Consider the following 18,301-nt stretch of genomic DNA (forward strand, 5'->3'; position numbering starts at 1 on the left):
TAGCTCTGCACGTCGAATCTTCACAAATTTATTTCAATCAGAATGCAAATGTCTCGTTTAGGGCAAGGATGGGGTAATCGGGGAACGGGTGGTCGAGGGCTCGCTGCTTGACTCGGTGTTGCTGCTCGTGTCGGTGTCGCTGCTGGAGTCGCTTTCGGTGCTGCTATCGTTTGACTTGCCAGCACCTGTTTCCAGTTCCTGCTGCTGCTGCGAGTTGGAGCCGCTGGCGCCCTTCTTGGTGGAGAAGCGTGCCCGCTTCCTGGCCGGGGCGGTGGAGCGGACGCGCAGACGATGTGTGTACTTGCGTCGATTGCCATTCAGCACCTGGTTGATGCTCTGCAGCCGGTTCTCGAGGCAGCGCTGCAGATTCTCCTTCTCGGCGGGCTTCATGTTCCGCAAATTGAGCTTGGTGTGCGGGTGCATGGCCTTCTTCATCAGGTTTAGGGTGACGGCGTTAAAGTTCTTGATATCGAACCATTGCAGGTCCGTGTTCTCGGGCGATATATCCTCCCTCTGGGCAATGACGTGCATTATTTCCATCTTTGTGCTCAGCGGCAGCATCAAGAACTGTTGCTGGATGGTGCGACGTTCGGCTTCGCTGACGTAAGCATGTTGCTTCTCGTTGTCCTTGACAGCGGTCGAGTGGGAGGTTTTGCTCTTGGCGCGCTTCTTCTCGCGCTCGGCTGCCACCATTTTCTTGATCCTTGCGTACTCCTCCTCCTCCTCCTCCTCTTCCACGCGGCAAGCATCCAGCTTGCCCTTAAGTCGCTCCACCGTGGCATCCAGACAATCCACCAGACTGTCCTCCCATTTCATGGTCTGTTGCTTTCGCTCCAGTCGCTTGTCATCGTCGTTCTTCTGCAGCAGATAGAAGAGCTGGCTGAGCTCCTTCTGCTGCGTGTGGTACGTGATGTTGTCCAGGGACTCCTGGTATATGCCTTCATATACTCCCTTTGCCCGATTTCGCGACTGCAGCAGCATGAGGTCCAGCTCCAAGTGGAAGTCCTCGTGTGTCTTGAACTGGTGCTTGCTCAGCTTCTTCGACACCCCGCCCAGCTTCTCCTTGAATAAGTCACGAAGATCGGCATCCGAGTGTTCGGTGTTGGATGCCTGCAGCTTCTTCAGCTGCTCGCGGCATTTGCGCTCGATGAACGCTGTGGTCTTCTGGTTGTTGCGCGGGCTGCAGGGAGCGCGCGGATCTCGGTTGCAGGAGACCTCAAGGCCTTCGGGCATATCCTTCAGGACTCGCAGAAAGAATCGCTCCAGCTTCTGGCCATTGCGATAGACGATATCGCCGGGTCGATTGAATGTATAGCAATTTCGTAACATCAGCTTAAAGTCCGCAATCAGATCATCGACACTCTGATAATAGAGATTCTGTAGACGCTTCACAATCGTGCTCACGTCCATGGGGCACTGTATAATCGTGTAGTAGGTGGGCACCTGCAGGGCCTCCGAGTCAACGGGCAGCATGAAGTCCAGGGCGAACGGCTTGGAGGGCAGCTCGTCCAGCAGATGCTTCCTCATGTAGTGCATCTTGTTGGTGTAGACGCCCACCGAACCAACCAACGGGATCACATCTGGCTGAACGCGATTTGGTATTTTCAGTTTGATCAGAAGCGACTTTTGTGAATGAATATTAAACAAATTTTATAATTCAATTATTCAAATATTATTATTATTTTTGTTTTTTTTTGGTTTTTTTTTTTTTCTGTGTTTTCACTTTTTGTTTTTGGTGAAAATTATTGCAAATATGCTGAAAAATTTTTTTAGTACTTACCATGATGCGTTTTCGGTGCTAGGATAACGGATCCTTGTGGAGACAGAGAAGACTATGATGATAAAGCTCCCAACAGTCTCAACGCCCGATTGACTTCTATCCATTTGAAAAAACCTTCAACTAGCTCGAGATATGTACAAATCATTTTTGACAGCAATGGCAAACTTGCTGAGTAGTGTTGCGAGCCTGTTTCGGCTTGTGCTGGTGGTGCTGGCTCCGCCGCTGCCCGCCAGTGTTGTGTAATGTGCGCGCATTTAATATTCGCCTGGCCAAAAATTGAAAAACCCTGAAGGAAACGCACTCTATAAATAGAACGCAAACTACGAGCCACAATGGGCTGCGACACTTCAAAGCGGCCAGAGCCACCCACAGATGCTCCGCCTGAGCTACGTCCGCATCCTCATCCTCATCCACATCCACATCCTCATCCTCCAGTGAGCTCCAACCGCCCTTGTCTAATATTTTGCACCACTTCACACGCAGTCGCCCGCCTGCCCGCCTGCCTGACTGCCTGGATGACTGGCTGCCTGGCTGACTGCCCCGCCTCCTGCTGCCCGCCTCCTGCCACTCGGCAATGGGACATAAAAACTGTTTTTTGCAATTTACATGAAACATTTTTATCACCCTCAGCCTTGGCACGGGACATTATGGCGCATCCATTCTATTAGTCGACCATGGCGCCCAAAACACACACAACATGCTTTTCCTATTTACACACACACACACACACACACACTTGGGCCTTCATTCGACTCTCTGATTACCTTCACATGTTAGCGCCCAGCACATATTTTCTTGCTGCGTCTTTTTGCGACACTTAATTACACACGCATTCGCTTCACTCCACTTAGCCAGCGGTTGGCACGCCCCCGCCCGACCCTGCCCGCCACCCCTTGGCTAAAATAGTCTAAAATATATGCATATATATGTGAGTGTATATGTATCTATCTATATATATTCGCCCATTCGATGACAAGTGTACAGTCCTGCCAAATTTTCTGCTCTGCTGGGACAGCGTCTGCGTTTTTTTTTCTATTTTCTATTTTTTTTATTTTTTTTTCACAATTAGACAGTCTCGAACGCAATCAGAAATGCCAGCAACGTAGCTGCAGCGGCAGGTAGTTTCGTAGCTAAAGGTGTCAATGTTGCCTTATCATGCCGACCCCTGGCTAGAAGTGCCTCGTCTCGTCCTCGTCTCTGGCTTCGTCTCGCCCTGGCACTGACCCTGACCCTGACCCCTACCCCTACTCTGATCCTGTCCAAGTCTTTTCTTTCCTTAATTTTATCTCTGACGGCGATTAATGCGAATAAATTTTATAGTTGAAAATGAGAATGTGCACTGGCCGCTGCGTCCTTTGTCTGCCCCTCTCCCTCTCTCTCTCTCTCTCTCTATCTGCCTGTGCGTGTGACTGCATGTGTTTTCTTTTGCGTTCTTTTTTGGCCACTGTTATTCTTTTTTGTTGACTTTGTGCCTTTCTGTTGTTCTTAGGCCGAGTTAGTTGAGTAAGTATGTGACTCTTACAGATACCCTGTATGAATAGTGGAAAAGGGTAAATTAAATTTATGCATGCAATACTGTTCAATGCGAATTCTCTACATTTTATTAAAAATGCATATATTTTATAAAATTACACAAAATTGACTGATATAAAAATTTAAAAATTAATATTTAATGAAAATAAAGCATTAAGAAAATATATTATAATATTGAAAATACATTTAATAATTTTAAATAAAATTGACTAAATTTAATATTTAAAAATTTTAAGAAAATATTTATATTAATATTAAAAATATATACATTTTACAATTAAATCAATAAAATTGACTAATCTTAAAAATTGAAAACTTATATTTTATTAAAATAAAATTTTAAGTAGACATTTTACATGAATATTAAAAATACATTAATTTTATTTTAATAAAAAATGGACTAATATAAAAATTAAAAATTCATATTTTACTAAAATAAAATACTTGGTAAGCACATATATTATTATTGAAAAATATATACATTTTAAATATTAAATATATTAAATAAAATTGACTAATATGAAACATAAAATTGCCAAAAATTATAATTATATTTTTCAAATTATTATTTGTTTTTAATTCTTGAACACGGTAAAAAGAAGAGTAATATATTTATACAACTATTCTATTCAGATTATTGATGATCTGGGAGATATATTGAAATATATTGAAATACATATTTTTAAGATCATTTCATTTTAATAGAGGATAAAATATATATATTTGTTTTACTGATATCATATGCTTGTATATCTGCTCTAGCATTCCTTCTTCTTTTCATTTATCCTCTTTGTGTTTATTCGCACAATCTGTGCACAGGGTAATTGCTAGTTGTGCATGCCCTCACTCAATTTGTGTTTGCGTTTGTGATCGGCACCTGCACAGTCGCATTTGCTGTCCCATACTTTTCCATTTCCATTGCGCGATCTTGCAACTTGAGAGAATTGCCACTTGGTCGCTGACTCAGCATCTCGATAGGAGATGGAGTGGCGGTAGTGAGGGGAGGGAGGGATCATCAACTGGCATCTGTGTTTAGCTCTGCCTCCACAATTAGGCAGGGCACGCAACAGCCGCAGCAGCAGCAGCAGCAGCAGCAGCAGCCGCAGCAGCAACAGGCAACTGTTAAGGTGCGACAGGTACAGGCTGTACTCGAAACTGGTTTGCAGCTACCCTCGTTGCAAGTCCGCGAGCCAGTTGCCCCGCTCGCCGATTTCCCCCCTCTGTCTGTCTGGCTGTCTGTCTGTCTGTGGCTAGTCCATTTGCGCGGCCATTGTTTGCGATGTGTTAACCTTAAGCGATTCCTGGCAGGTTGTTGTTGTTGTTGTTGGCCATGGCAGCCGTCGTTGTTCGCATGTGACTTTTGGGTTTGGCTTCGATCTTTGATTTTGATATAAAAAAGGGAATAAGAATAAGAGAAAACAAAAATCAAATGCGTAGACAATGCAGCGTTGTGTTAACTGTGGGAACGCCGCGAATCCTGCGCAATTGCAGCAGTTGCATTTTGATAGCGATCAACGGGGCACAGCATGACAGCCAAAGATGCAGGTTGCACTCGCCTGACAATCCTGGGATCCTTTCGCTAGACTGAGCCGGCCAGACTGAGCTACGCCAGGGCTAGCAGAAGAGCTGGAGTTGGAGAGGGAGTTAGATTAGTAGTCAGTGTAAGAGTCAGAGTAGGAGTCAGAGAAGGAGTCAGAGTAGGAGTCAGAGTAGGAGTCAGAGAAGGAGTGAGAGTAGGAGTCAGAGAAGGAATCAGAGTAGGAGTCAGAGAAGGAGTGAGAGTAGGAGTCAGCAAAGGAGTCAGAGTAGGAGTCAGAGAAGGAGTCAGAGTCAGAGTAGGAGTCAGAGAAGGAGTGAGAGTAGGAGTCAGAGAAGGAGTCAGAGTAGAAGTTAGAGTGGGAGTCAGAGTGGGAGTCAGAGTAGGAGTCAGAGTAGGAGTCAGAGTAGGAGTCAGAAAAGGAGTCAGAGTAGGAGTTAGAGTAAGAGTCAGTGTCAGATTAGAAGTCAGAATCATAGCCGTAGCTGTATTCGGAAAAGCTAGAAAAATGCAAGTCGAACACGACCCTCGCTGCATTTTCGATTCATGGGCGCGTCTGGTGGTTCAATGACCCGCCTGAGCGATAAATGTTGCAATTGCAATTTAGATACAGAAACAGCTACAGCTACAGCAACAATGCGCAGCTTAAACAAATGTAGCCGAAATGGGGCGCCCGCATCTCGGCCAATCAAAAGAAAATTGATTGAGAAATTGTGAAAATTGTAATTGAGGAAAATGTGAAAACAGCGCAACGGCAGCAGAACGACACGCGGCGCAGCGTTTCGCTGCGTTTGCTGCCGAAACTCTCACAATTAAATAGCAAACAAATTTCTGCCAATTATTTGACATTAATTATGAGTCGATGAGGGCCAGCAACTGGACCTTCAATTCGAGATGTTCCTATAGATGTTCGACCCCTGTCAGATGCTCTGCGCCCTGAGTTTGCTTTCACCTCGAAGGCGTCCTGTCAACACACAGAGAGATATGAATATGAAAAGATGCTGGTTGGCTTGGGTTTCCAATCGCCTTGCACGTTTTGCATTTTCCCGAAAACTCTCTGTGAACTCTTTGAAGTGTAGCTGGCCAGGGCGCTAAAAAAACAACAACAACAACAACAAAGCGTCGAAGAAAATGCCACGCAAGTCATTGACTCTGCAGCTCCATCATCAAAACTATCTGCATGCGCGGTGCAATGGCCGGTGACGATGTGGACCACAGCTCCGGCTGGCCCAAAACGCCAATCGACCAAGAAGTTTTTCTGCTCTGACCCTCTCCAGCTCCCGCCTTGGCCCCGCCCGCAGCGCGCGATCAAGTTTTGCGTCAGGCAATTAAGCCATGACAGCAACTGCGACTCAGAGTCCGAGGCCGAGTCCGAGGCGCGGCAATGCAATCAGAAGAAGGTTCGAGGAAAGCAAAAACCTCAAAATGAAACATTTTTCAAAAAAAATAAAAAAAATAAACCAAAACGAAGAAAAACGCATTTAAACGAACCAAAAAAAAAAGTTGGTTTTTTAATGCGCAAAGCGCTTCAAAATGTGTTGCGGCTACCTGTGCCCAGCGCGATCCCCAAGCCCAGAGGCTGCAACAGACGCAAAAAAAGAGAAGACGAGAGGAGAAACTGAAACAAAAACAACAAGAAAATCATAAAAAACGATCATCAGAGCGTCGGGGCGAGTCGTGAAAATGTGTTTTTCTAAAGTCAAGCGACGTCGCCTCGCTCAGATTTCATATCTGGGATTACACAGTTAATGCATTTGCTTTGACCTGACCTCGACGACGCGTCGAACCCTTCGATTAGTGCTGCGCCAAAAGAGGATTTGATACAAATATATATACACATACACACACACACACACACACACATGCATATGTATAAATTTTATATTCTGATTGTCAACTAGTAGGCGGGCTGCATAGAAGAGTTCTCGATCTGCAGCGCGAGATAAATTTATGGCCCGAACCTGTTTTATAGCCAAAAAATATATAGAAAGAGGAAAAGAGCGAACGAACAATGAAAATGAAATGCATAAACGTAAATCTCACAGCAGGTAGTCCACCTTATATTACCTGAATATTGGCTCTTTTCCCTCAGATATGTGAGGAAGATGGCGACACGCAACGCGCAACCTTATGGATGGTGGGATGGATGACTTGGCTTTGGCCAAAAAAGGCGACGCCACATATTGGGCACTCAGGTTACGTCTAATGCAATTGCAGCCAAGATTATGCACATGATAATGAGCCAAAAAGGGTTTTCATTTTCATGCGCTCGACTGGCGGCGTGGGCGATCCGCTTTCAATTTTCCAGTGCCCTTTGTCGAAAAGGGTTCGATTGATCATCCGATTGACTGGCTGATTGACTGACGGATCGTTTGTCTTTGGGGTAGTGCACTTGCGTGGAAATGCAAACATTTGCATGATATCCTTTGTAGGTGTGGCATGAGAGATGCTCCTCTTGCTCCTTGCGGTTGCGTTTAGTGTGTGAAAATTGTTTGCCCTATTATGATTTTCCCTATTAGTTTTTGTTTTTTGTTTTTGTTTTTTTTTCTTGTTGGTTTTTTGTTTGTGTGTTTTTCGCAGCATTTAATTGCAAACCAGCAGAATTTGTGCGCCAATTGAGTTTTCCTCATTCCCATTCCTTTTTTTAGCTGGCTGTAAATTGAGTGAGCTGCGGGTCAAAGGTCGCCTGCTTCAGATAAGAATTAACAATTGGCAAAGCCGCGGGCAGTTTTCTTGCGGATCTGTTAAATTATTGTCGGATCAATTGGGCGATAAGCGCGAAAAATCTGTGAAAAACTAAAAGCAAATAGAAAGCTGTACGAAAACTCTCGCTGATTATTAACCCGTTGCATGTTGCATTTGTGTAGCTCGGAAATTTGTAATTTATTTCGTTTTGTTATTTTTTCCGCTTTTTTTTTTTTTTTGTTTTTTGTTCATGCTCAAATGCACCAATACCAACACCGGCGTAGCACTTATCGCAAAACAACAACAAAAGCAATAACAACATCTGAAATGCATAGACAACACCGAAAAAGTTCATTGACTTTCGCATACGAACGGAACAGCAATAACAACAACAACAACAACAGCGGCAACAAAAATACAATTTTACTGCAGCGTTTGCTGTGGCTGCTGCTGCGGGCCCCAACAGCACACAAAAAAAGCAACAACAAATAAATATGGCTGCCCAGCAGCGCAGCGTGCACAAAAGAGCAAACTCCAAAAGAAAACAACAGCAACAGCAAAAGCAACAAAAACTCATATTAAAGTGAAAATGAGCGATAACAACGCAAACATACAAACAGACACACAAGCACACTCACTCACACACACACACATACAGCTGAGGTCGCGCTGCTCCAAGTGAGGGAAAAAACTGCAAGCGAACGCGGCCATAATGCGCTTTTGCTTTAGCCTCTGCTTCGCCATTGTTGCGATCGTCGCATGAGTGCGAAGAGCGCGGCCCGATGAAGCTCGCAAGCACACAAACACACACACACATGCGTATCCACAGTCTTTATCATGCAACATGCATACATACACGCATGTAAACATACATATATCTGCAGCCTGCAAATGTCGCTCAATTGAACCAATTTTTTTGTAATAACAATTATAAAAGGCTTGTTAAGCTTTACATTCATAATGCATTAATTAAGTTTAATTAATGTATTTTAATGTGCACTTTGCACAATTACGAGCTTACTCGCCTTCTTTCTCTCTCTTGCTCTCTTTTATTCCCAGCCTATTGGCTGCTCTCTCTGCTGCATAAGGGAAATTTTGTTATGGGAATTTCCCCATCGCTTTTAAACAGCTGTTGCATACTTTTAAGCGCATTTGAAATTATACAAATAAGAGCATACTCTTAGGATGCAAGAAGAAAATGAATTTATTAAAATGTATGGCGAAAAATCTAAATAGGATTTTACTAAATAATATATTCGTTGCTGTCCAGCTATAAGCAGACAGCGCCTGACCCTCGTTGCTATGGCAAACAGTTAAACAAAACAAATACTTTGGTTTTTGGTAACAGTTAGGTTTTAATGTACACAATTGGGTGCCTATTTTATGTTTAAGAAGTATGAATTTTGGTACTTTCTCTAGGAAGATAATTGTCTAGTTGTGAGGTTTACAGCTCTGCCTTGGCCTTCTCTGGCGCTGCTTTGGTTAGTTTGTGCACACGGAAGGCGTCCAGAATGTTGAGCCGGTGCTGCAGCTCCAACTTTTTAGCAGCCGTCACCTTGCCGGCCTTGAGGCGTTGCAATCGTTTTGTCTCCTCCTCGACAAAGCTGTAGCCAAGCTCATTGATTTTTTGCATATAGACCAGATACACCTTGGCGTTCTGCTGCTCATTGAACTTGTTGCTCAAGTTCTGTGCCTTCGCCTGCAGCTCCTTGATCAATGCCAGCTGCTCGTCATGCGGCCGGTTGGCATAGTTCTTGAGGGCCTCGTTGAACTCCTTCAGGCAGCCATCGCAGCCAATGTAGAGCGGCGTATTGCTGCTCACAAAGGTCTTCAGATTGTCGAGCGTAACATCCAGATGGGCTGGAAATTTGACAAACTCATCGACGTTGCCCTTGAACAGGAAAATGCCTGGAAATTGTTTTTCATTCAGCTTGAAACGTTCGCCCAGCGCCTTGTTCTCCTGCTCGCCGTAGTCCTTGATGCCCACGGTGGCCACCAGCAGCTCAGCCGTCACCTTATGCGCCGCCTTCGAAAACTCCGCGAACGCCTCATGCTTCTCCCCATAGGGAAAGGCAATATCGAATTTGACCAGCGCATAGGGAAAGCGCACAATGGTCTTGTCAAAGTTGATCTCATCCAAGTCCACGCAGCCACTGCACGCAATGGCCAAAGTGCGGCGGGTCAGCAAAGCTGCCAGCAGCATCGTCAGCAGAAGTTTCAGCATTTCGTTTAGTTTTATTTTTCTTTTACTTCTTTTATTTCTTCTTTTACTGTTTCTGTTTCGGTTTCTGTGTTTTGCACAGTTAAAACCTTGACCCGACTCTGGTTGTTGCTGTTTAGCGACTGTTGACAATGGCAGAAGAACAAAGCTAAGAGCGAGAGCTCACAGCTCGCGACTTTTCGCTGAAGTCAACAGAAGTGTTTTGGTTGCTATAGCCACGCGGCCAGCTCTCTCACCTGCCCGACAGTTGTTTGCTTCTCTCGCTCTTCCTCTCTCTCTCTCTCTCCTTTCCTCTGCTTCTCTCTGGCGATCGAGTTGAACGACTTTTGAACACGTCAGTGTAAGCCAAGCCGCTGAGCTCTAGCCGAGTTCTCTTTCGTCGTACAAAACCGGCTAATGCTTGCCTTTGGCTTCTGCTTTACGGTTCTCTCTGGGTTCTGTCTGTGTGCTCAGCTTGTTGTTGTTGGCTTGTTCTCTAGTCGATCTTATGTAATGCCAGCTACAAAACAAATAATGTAAATGCATAATAAATCATATACGTGGTTTATTTAACCGATCCGGCCAGATTGGAAAAGCCATTTGGCAAAATGATTTCAGTTCTGCTTCAGTTGGCCCTAACTGATTAGCCATCAGGCAGAGCAGTTGGCCAATCGAGCGATTCCACACACACGCACGCACACACACACATGAATTTTGTGGTGCGTAATTTCAATGCTGTCATTGCTGAATGTCATTAGAGCTGCACATGTGTGTGTGTGACAGTCGCAGGACAGGGGCTAACGGAAGTTGTAATTTGCAATTGGCCGAAATGGAAACACCTGCACAGAGACAAAAAAAAAAAAAAAAAAAAAAACTCTGTCGAGCGAGGCGAGGCGAGGGGCAGAAAAAGTGACCAAAAACCAAAAAAAGAAAAAGTAAGCAACTAACCCCATTATGAGGATTGTCTCTCTGTGAGGGGTGAGGGGTGAGCAGTGTGGAGGGGGCACGGGAAACTAGCATTTGCCACACACAATTTTCATTAGAACGAAATTGAAATTTTCCTAATACAGCGCAGAGACTGACCTCGTTCCTCGTGGCCCTTACAACCCCCTCCCCCTCTGTTCTCCCTTGCCCTTTACCAACCAATTCTCCGCCTACTTTTGCGTTACTTCTTCCACCTGATAATGGACATTTTCGGCAATTGTCAATTAATAATTCATGTGCGCGGTACACACATGCCACGGGCACGCCCCCCTCCGCCCCCCTGCCCAGCCCTAACGAAGCCAAATGGCTAGAACAGTTTGGTTTGGTTTCTCATTTGCGGTTTCGTTTGTTCATTTGCGGCAGCTCGGAAAATTGACCAGTCGGACACGCAATTCGGAAAAACATTTCGAGCTACACACGATCGATATGTGTGTGTGTCTGTGTGTGTGTGAGTGGATGTGTGGGGGGCTATTAAATTATCTTTTGATGGGTGGGCGTGCCCGTTGGGTGGCTCAAGTGCAAAGCTAATATGCGCAATATCACGAAAAGAGAGAGAGAGAGGGAGAGAGAGAGAGAGTGAGGCATACGTCTGTGGGGCCTGATGGGGATCCGGATCGAAATCTGTAGCCGACCATGCGTGCATATGCCGTCAATTGTCCGTCAGCCGACAAAGGCTCGACTCGAATTGCCATTGGCATTGTTCAGCGCCGCGGCCCATTAGTATTAGCCATATTGGCCCTGGTCGAGCCTCGGCCACTATTTGATTTGGACTAGCAAAAAGCCCCCCAAAAAAAATGGGCAGATAGACAGAGAAAAAAGGGCAACAAGGACTCGGCAGTTGCCTGTGTACACAGTCGGTTTGCTCTTCATACATTATGCAATCGCTGGCCAGGCAATTTGTTAAGTACACCCCAAGGTGGGACAGGGAGCGGGATGGGGAAAAGGGCAAGGACTTCGTAGTGCGCTAAAACGCATAATTTGTGTTAAGCTTCATGGCTAACTAGATGTCCTTTGCCACTCGCTGGACAGCCGTGACGAGCCTTTAACTATTTTTAACACTCCCCCTCACACACCAGCACACACACACACACACACACACACATCGTCTCACCTGCAATACGTCATTGTTATCCTTCGGGCTAATTGCTAAAGCGCCACAGCTCAAAATCCTTGTGACATTTAAATGATATAGACGCAGTTTGGCTTGCAGCTCTTACCTAACGAGCCATCGGCCTCAAAAATAACTGTTTATATTTAGATATCTTTTTTCTGCTCTATAAAATGCAAAGCTCGAGTCAGATTTAACAGCTGCGCGCCTACTTAACTGTGCTTAGGTCATTTCGGGTGACAAATGATCTGTCAATTTCGAAATAAATGAACGTTCATCAAAACAGAATTAGGATTTACTAAAAACAAAAACAATATGAAATTATGAAATAATGAATGAATGAAATTATTCTATCTAATAGGTCTTTACGCAATTTCTTAGTAGTTCGGTTAATAAAATATTATTAATACTTAAATCTATAAAACTTTCACTTCCCATTAATATTTAATACTTTTTTGATCTGTCATGTCTGATCTTGTCATACCATATATCATATCATATCATATTGTAGCATATCCTTATGAATTACTACACATATCATATCATATGATGCTATATTGATTTCATACACATATTATATCATATATCATATCATATCATATCATATCATATCATATCATATCATATCATATCATATCATATCATATCATATCATATCATATCATATCATACCATATCATATCATATCATATAATATGATATAATATCATTCAATCAACATCATAATTATGGATCTATGGATTATATCATGGTAATTGTAGTATTTATAAATCCCAGCTCTTAAATTATGATAAATATGGCTATTATCTCTATACGCCAAATCTATTTTAGGCGATCTGTAGATACAGCTCTAATTGTACGATTGCGAAATTTAAACTAGAAACTGCCTAAAAAGTTTTATTAGGTGAAGCCATCAAAATATAGTCCAAATTGGAACCTCATATTTGAATCCAAATGCCTTCAGTCTTACTCAAAAGCAATTTACGCCCTTTATCACCCTCGCCTATATCACATCTAAAGTTTCTTTAGCAATTAGTTTCATAGAACCTCTTGAAATATAAATGCATATTTGCCATTGAGTAAAGTTCGATACAATTCAACTGGCTTTGAATGCAAAACTATTTTTGCTCGACTATTTGTTAAACTAAAAGCATTTTCAGCATTTACATTGTTTACTCTGTGTGTGTGTGTGTTTGTGTGTGTGTGTGTGTGTGCTCACATGTGAAGCATTAATAATATAAATTGTTCGACCATAACCTTTTTGTACTGTACTGGAGAGGGCGGAGGAGGGAGGGGGGGGGGGGGTGAACTGGTAATAATACTCGTAACACAATGACCTTTATTATGCGAAATGGAAATAAACGGAATGCGCTCGCTGGGGGTATGCGATGTCCTATCTTATGGCCGGGACTAGACCAAACGACATTTGCTTGATAAGAGCGCAAATTCGGAGCGCAGTGAACGCAATCTTAGCGACAAATCTAACGATTACCACATGACATTTTCTCTATTGTCTATACATGTATGTGTGTATGTATGTAAGTATATGTATATTGGCCAATACAAAACTAATCGTTTCGACTGCGTCACGGCAATTGCCTGGGAGCAGTTGCTGCCCTCCACTTGCTCCATTTCCTTCACCTGCTTTTCGTTTTTTTTTTGGCAGCGTCAACCTAATTATGTGGGGGAGACACTGCACGGGACTCCGGCTCCTGTAGGGTTCCGTTTAGTCCAGTCCGACTATGAATATTTCATGCTTACTGTATGCCAAAGTCATGCAACTAAAAGTTTCTTATATGCGATATATGCGAGACATATATAGATCGTACCCAATGCACGCATTGAATTTGTCATAAAGCTTTCCATGGCTCAGCTTGGAATCTATTGTAAAGTTGGTAAAGAGGGTATGCTGGTCTTACTAAGATCTGATATATCTATACATCTATACATATTATATTATATTACTAGGGATAAGTAAGATCGTCTATAGGAAACCTCTCTTGTAAATTAAGGTCAGAAGATGAAACATTCATAATAAATCAGGTAGAGTACGTATACTAGGCTTGAGGACATATAGGACTTGCTATAGAATGCATATGACTTGTCAATTCCATAAAATCTTTCAATTTCGATATCCAACTTCATTCAATTCAATTTTGATCATTTTTTGCTCTTAATGGTTTTCCATTTCCATGAAAAGGTTTCGTTATTAAACTTTGTTGAGCATTATATACAAAAAATATAGATTGACTTTTGTATATTTTAATATGGCCTCGATAAGCTTTATCGACATCTATGAAATAGATCGATGCATCAAGATCACTTTATATATGTAATAATGTAAGATAATAATAATATAATAATAATATAATATAATATAAAATATATATATAACCTTACTTAATACATTAATAAGACTTGCATATTTACTTAGGGTTTCTCCCTTATCGAACAAGTTTCTCCATTTGTCTTTAGATGCTTATAAAAAGCAATGCCTATTCGGCATAAATCTCGTTTCAAGATAGCAGCAACATAAAAACTTAACAGGGTATGTTATAGTTGTGCACTTTCTGCCTAGATTTATTTTTTTGTGAGAAATTCAAAGTCCACTAGCACTTGTGCGTTTTTAAAGGTCATCAAAGTTTTATATATTGTGTGGCATAATTCCATAAATGGGCCATGAAAGTCTTCACCTGACTCCTGACTCCTGGCGTCTGAGGTCTGACCATATGGCTAAGCCTCCATCTGTGGCCCAGTAATTCGCATGGCCGAATTCAAATTTGGTATCAAACATAATTGGAATTTATTGAAAATGCGTTTCGATTCGGAAAAACTGCCTCGATTTCCACCCTTTATCGGCCATGGGCGTTGAAAATTGACTTTTAACAATAGCTAGAGCATTGCTTACTGCGGGGGGAGGGAGAGGAGGTGAGAGGTGAGCTGCTGGCAGAGGTCATCGAAAGGCCGGTGTGCGTGTGTGTGCTTGTGTGTGTGTGTGTGTGTGGATTTGTTTTCATGTGTTTATGGCTTTTCATTTGCATTTATTGCCATTTTTATATGAACGAATATCATCTTTGGCAATTGGAAGTGTTTAGCGCAAATTTGTTTTCAATATTTTTGGATGCCAGCTATAAACCGAAATGGAAATGGACTTTCGATTCGATTTGCTACGGTCAGTTTTGTTAGGCCGCAATTTGATTGCAAAATTCAGTTGATTTCTTTTATGCGAAATGCGTGCGTTGCATACATGAGCGAGAGAGAGAGAGAAAGAGAGAGAGGGAGCATGGAGTTGTCCTCGGGCTGACTTTGAAGCGAAATGGACATTCGAAATGGAAAAGCCAGCTAGAGCTGAGCGGGTGCCAAGACTAATGAATGTCGTGGCTAATTATGTGCCAGTTAGGCAGTTAATTACGCCTGTTTCAATATTTGTTGAGGAGACGTTTGCCTCGACTTCAGCTCAAATCAAATGTTCTTCATATGTCACACACACACACACACACACACACACACACACAGGCGTCCTCCTTAGGCCACTTTCACTGTCAATCAAATGTGCCGCCAGCCGTTGCCTCTAATGATAATTTTCTTAAGCGATTGACCAACAATTTCATTCCATTTCACTTGGCCCATATGAGCTCACTTGGCCCGCACTAACGTCCATTAAAATATGGTCGAGTAATTAGCCAAAAATGTTCCTCAACGGGCAGCGAGAGGTTTGAGTGAACTCTTAACTAAACTACAGTCAAATCAACCCAGGACAGACAGTCATTACTGTGAAGCGTCTAATTAAAGTCCTCCGAGCGTCTAATATATGGCCTTTCTATTGGGGTACTAAACAAGTACAAGAAAATAACTAATAATATGTCTAGATATTTATTTTACAGGGGACCAGGAAAAGAACTTTGAAAATATTTTATTTATACATTTTTTGGAATTAAAGTTATGCTCATAAAATTGTATGAAATTCCAGTGTGGGCTTAGGCATATGGTTTAAAAATATTATAAACATAAATAAAACATTTGTTTTTAAATGTAGTCTGCTTACCTTTTTGTATATTTCTCTATATTGTGTGTTTAAAAATTATTTAATTGAAATTGGAAATTCTTTTTAAAATGTTCTTAACAAAAAATAAATATTTCTTGTGCATAATTTATATATGTATATATACATTTATACATTTTAGTATATATAATAAATAAAAAAAAATTATAGCAAAAATTTTCTATGTTTAAAAAATGTTCTGCTACTTTTAAAGTTCTATAAATATATTTATATACATTTAGTATATATAATAAATTAAAAAAAATATATAGTAAAAATTTTCTATGGTAAAAAAATTTTCTGCTACTTTTTAAGTTCTATAAATATATTTATATACATTTATAGTATATTTAAAATATTTAAAAAAAATATATATATAAAACTAAGAAAATAGAGAGATATTTACGCACCATTATACCTCAATTCCTTTCATCCGATCATGAGGCGTTGGATTATCCCTTGGACTCAGTCAAACAGCAGGGGAAATAAGCGGCGTATAACAGTTTTTGGCGCTTTTCTTTTGGCGCATGCGTTGCTCCAAGCGAGAGCGCGAATTTCCAATGCGACGGCCAACGTTGGTGGAGCGCATTTGTTTACAAACAATTGAAAGCAGGCCAAAGAGCGTGGAGCCTTTACTCATCCACTCACCCACTCAACCAACCACCCAACCACCCACTCACCCACTCGCTCTCTCATTCGCTGCTGCTGCTGCTGTTGCTGCTGTTGCACTATTGTTGGCATGCAAATGCTTGCCAATTGCTTGGCTCCACTTGTTGCTGGATGCGGGCAGCATGTGGTGCATGTGGCAATTACTTAGTCCCGTGGGCGGACGAATAGCCACTAAAACAAAACTTAAAAAAAAAAAGGAAAAGCGCGCACAGACAGACATGCAAATTGCTGTTTCATGAAACTGAAATAAGCGTACGTCCTGTCACGCCTCCACAGAGCGCGCAACTGCTCTCTGCCTCTTTCCCTCGCCCTATCTCTCTCTCTCCCGCTCCCTCTCTAACTGCCCATGTTTTCAAGCGTGACATGTTGCAAAAGTGATGGGGAGGGGTGGCGATTTGCCGCTTAACATTCTTTTTCGCTTTGCCAATGCACGCCCCCCGCCAACGCCCCCCTCACTTGGGCTTTTGTTTTATAACATTTTAGCGCAAATTGCCATCAAATCTAATTGGCAATGTCGCGACAGTGTCCGAGTCGAAAATTGTGGGGCCAACGATTTGGTTGTGATTTTATTTTGCACTGATTTTGTTTGACATGGGAAAGAGAGGAGGGAACTGTAGGACTCTGCTATATATATGTATATACATATATAGTATTGTCATGCGAATGTTATTATCTCTTAGATTTATATATATCATTATCTCTCTTCTGGTTGCCTGACGTCAAGCATTGATAAGGCTGTCTGATCCAACAGAATATATATGAGTTCTTTATAAGTTCTCAAGGAACTTTGTCCATAGGAATTAAACGTTGTGGGTGGGGTGTGGGTGGAGCTAATAGCGCACATGCGAAATAGTTTGAAAATTTGATGCAATAGTCGGGCCGAACTTTGGTGGCTTTTAGAAATTTTGTTGCCTGACCTCAGCGACATGCAATATGCAGGAGTTTGGAAAACAATAACAAACAAGTAAGAAAACTCTAGTCGAGAGTGCTCGACTAGATACTACCCTGAACCCAACAAATAAAAATGCCCATTTAGTATGGCTGAAATTTCAATTTCGATGTATTTAAAAATATAAATAAAATACCAAACTCATTTAATAAAATATAAAAATATTTTGAAACAATTAAAAAAGTTAACATCAGTTGCACCGATCGGGATTCGAACCGCGACTTCTCGATCGAGCGTCATGCAGCTAACACACTAGGCCACCACACTCCTGCTAGTGGCGCTGGCAAAACTCAAATAGATTCACTGCTGCAGCGCCATCTACCAAAACTAAACGAAACTAACTGCTGATGTGATTCTAAGAATCTGCTAGAATAACCAAACTATTAAAAATGCACATAAGGTATAGTTAAAATTTCAATTTCGGTGTATTTAAAAATATAAATTAAATAGAAAACTCATTTATGAAAATATAAAAATATTTTGAAACAATTAAAAAAAATTAACATCAGTTGCATCGATCGGGATTCGAACCGCGGACTTCTCGATCGAGCGTCACGCAGCTAACACACTAGGCCACCCCACTCCTGCTGGTGGCGCTGGCAAAACTCAAATAGATTCACTGTTGCTGCGCCATCTACCAAAACTAAACGAAACTAACAGCTGATGTGATTCAACGAATGTTTTTGTTGTAGCTGCTGCACGTGCGTTTGTTAATTGCCAAATATTTGATTATTTTTTATTAACTTTTGACTGAACGGAATTTAATGAAACTTTCAGCATATGATCTACATATTATATTGAATATTTGAGAAAT

General features: G+C 42.0%; 2 protein-coding genes across 3 annotated transcripts; both read right to left on the bottom strand.

The window, feature by feature from the left end:
• Positions 1-6: 6 nt before the first annotated feature.
• Positions 7-1,944, bottom strand: tbrd-2 (testis-specifically expressed bromodomain containing protein-2). 2 transcript variants are annotated; one of them, XM_089470708.1, is made up of 2 exons: positions 1,781-1,944; positions 7-1,584 (listed from the first exon to the last, which is right to left on the bottom strand). In XM_089470708.1, the coding sequence occupies exons 1-2, from the start codon at positions 1,781-1,783 to the stop codon at positions 58-60; spliced, it is 1,530 nt and encodes a 509-aa protein (XP_089326834.1). In that variant the 5' UTR covers positions 1,784-1,944; the 3' UTR covers positions 7-57. The 2 variants fall into 2 exon arrangements, with proteins under 2 accessions (XP_089326834.1, XP_017864858.1); XM_018009369.2 differs by having other exon boundaries at positions 7-1,623; positions 1,781-1,937.
• Positions 1,945-8,865: 6,921 nt separating this feature from the next.
• wbl (endoplasmic reticulum protein 29-like protein wbl) lies at positions 8,866-12,045 on the bottom strand. Its single transcript, XM_018013471.2, has 2 exons — positions 11,831-12,045; positions 8,866-10,255 (listed from the first exon to the last, which is right to left on the bottom strand). Exon 2 carries the CDS (start codon positions 9,757-9,759, stop codon positions 8,980-8,982), a length of 780 nt encoding a protein of 259 aa, XP_017868960.1. The 5' UTR covers positions 9,760-10,255; positions 11,831-12,045; the 3' UTR covers positions 8,866-8,979.
• Between the last annotated feature and the right edge of the window lie 6,256 nt (positions 12,046-18,301).

Source organism: Drosophila arizonae, chromosome 5, assembly GCF_054131065.1.
Source record: "Drosophila arizonae isolate 15081-1271.41 chromosome 5, UAZ_ARI_1.0, whole genome shotgun sequence".
NCBI classification, from domain to species: domain Eukaryota; kingdom Metazoa; phylum Arthropoda; class Insecta; order Diptera; family Drosophilidae; genus Drosophila; species Drosophila arizonae.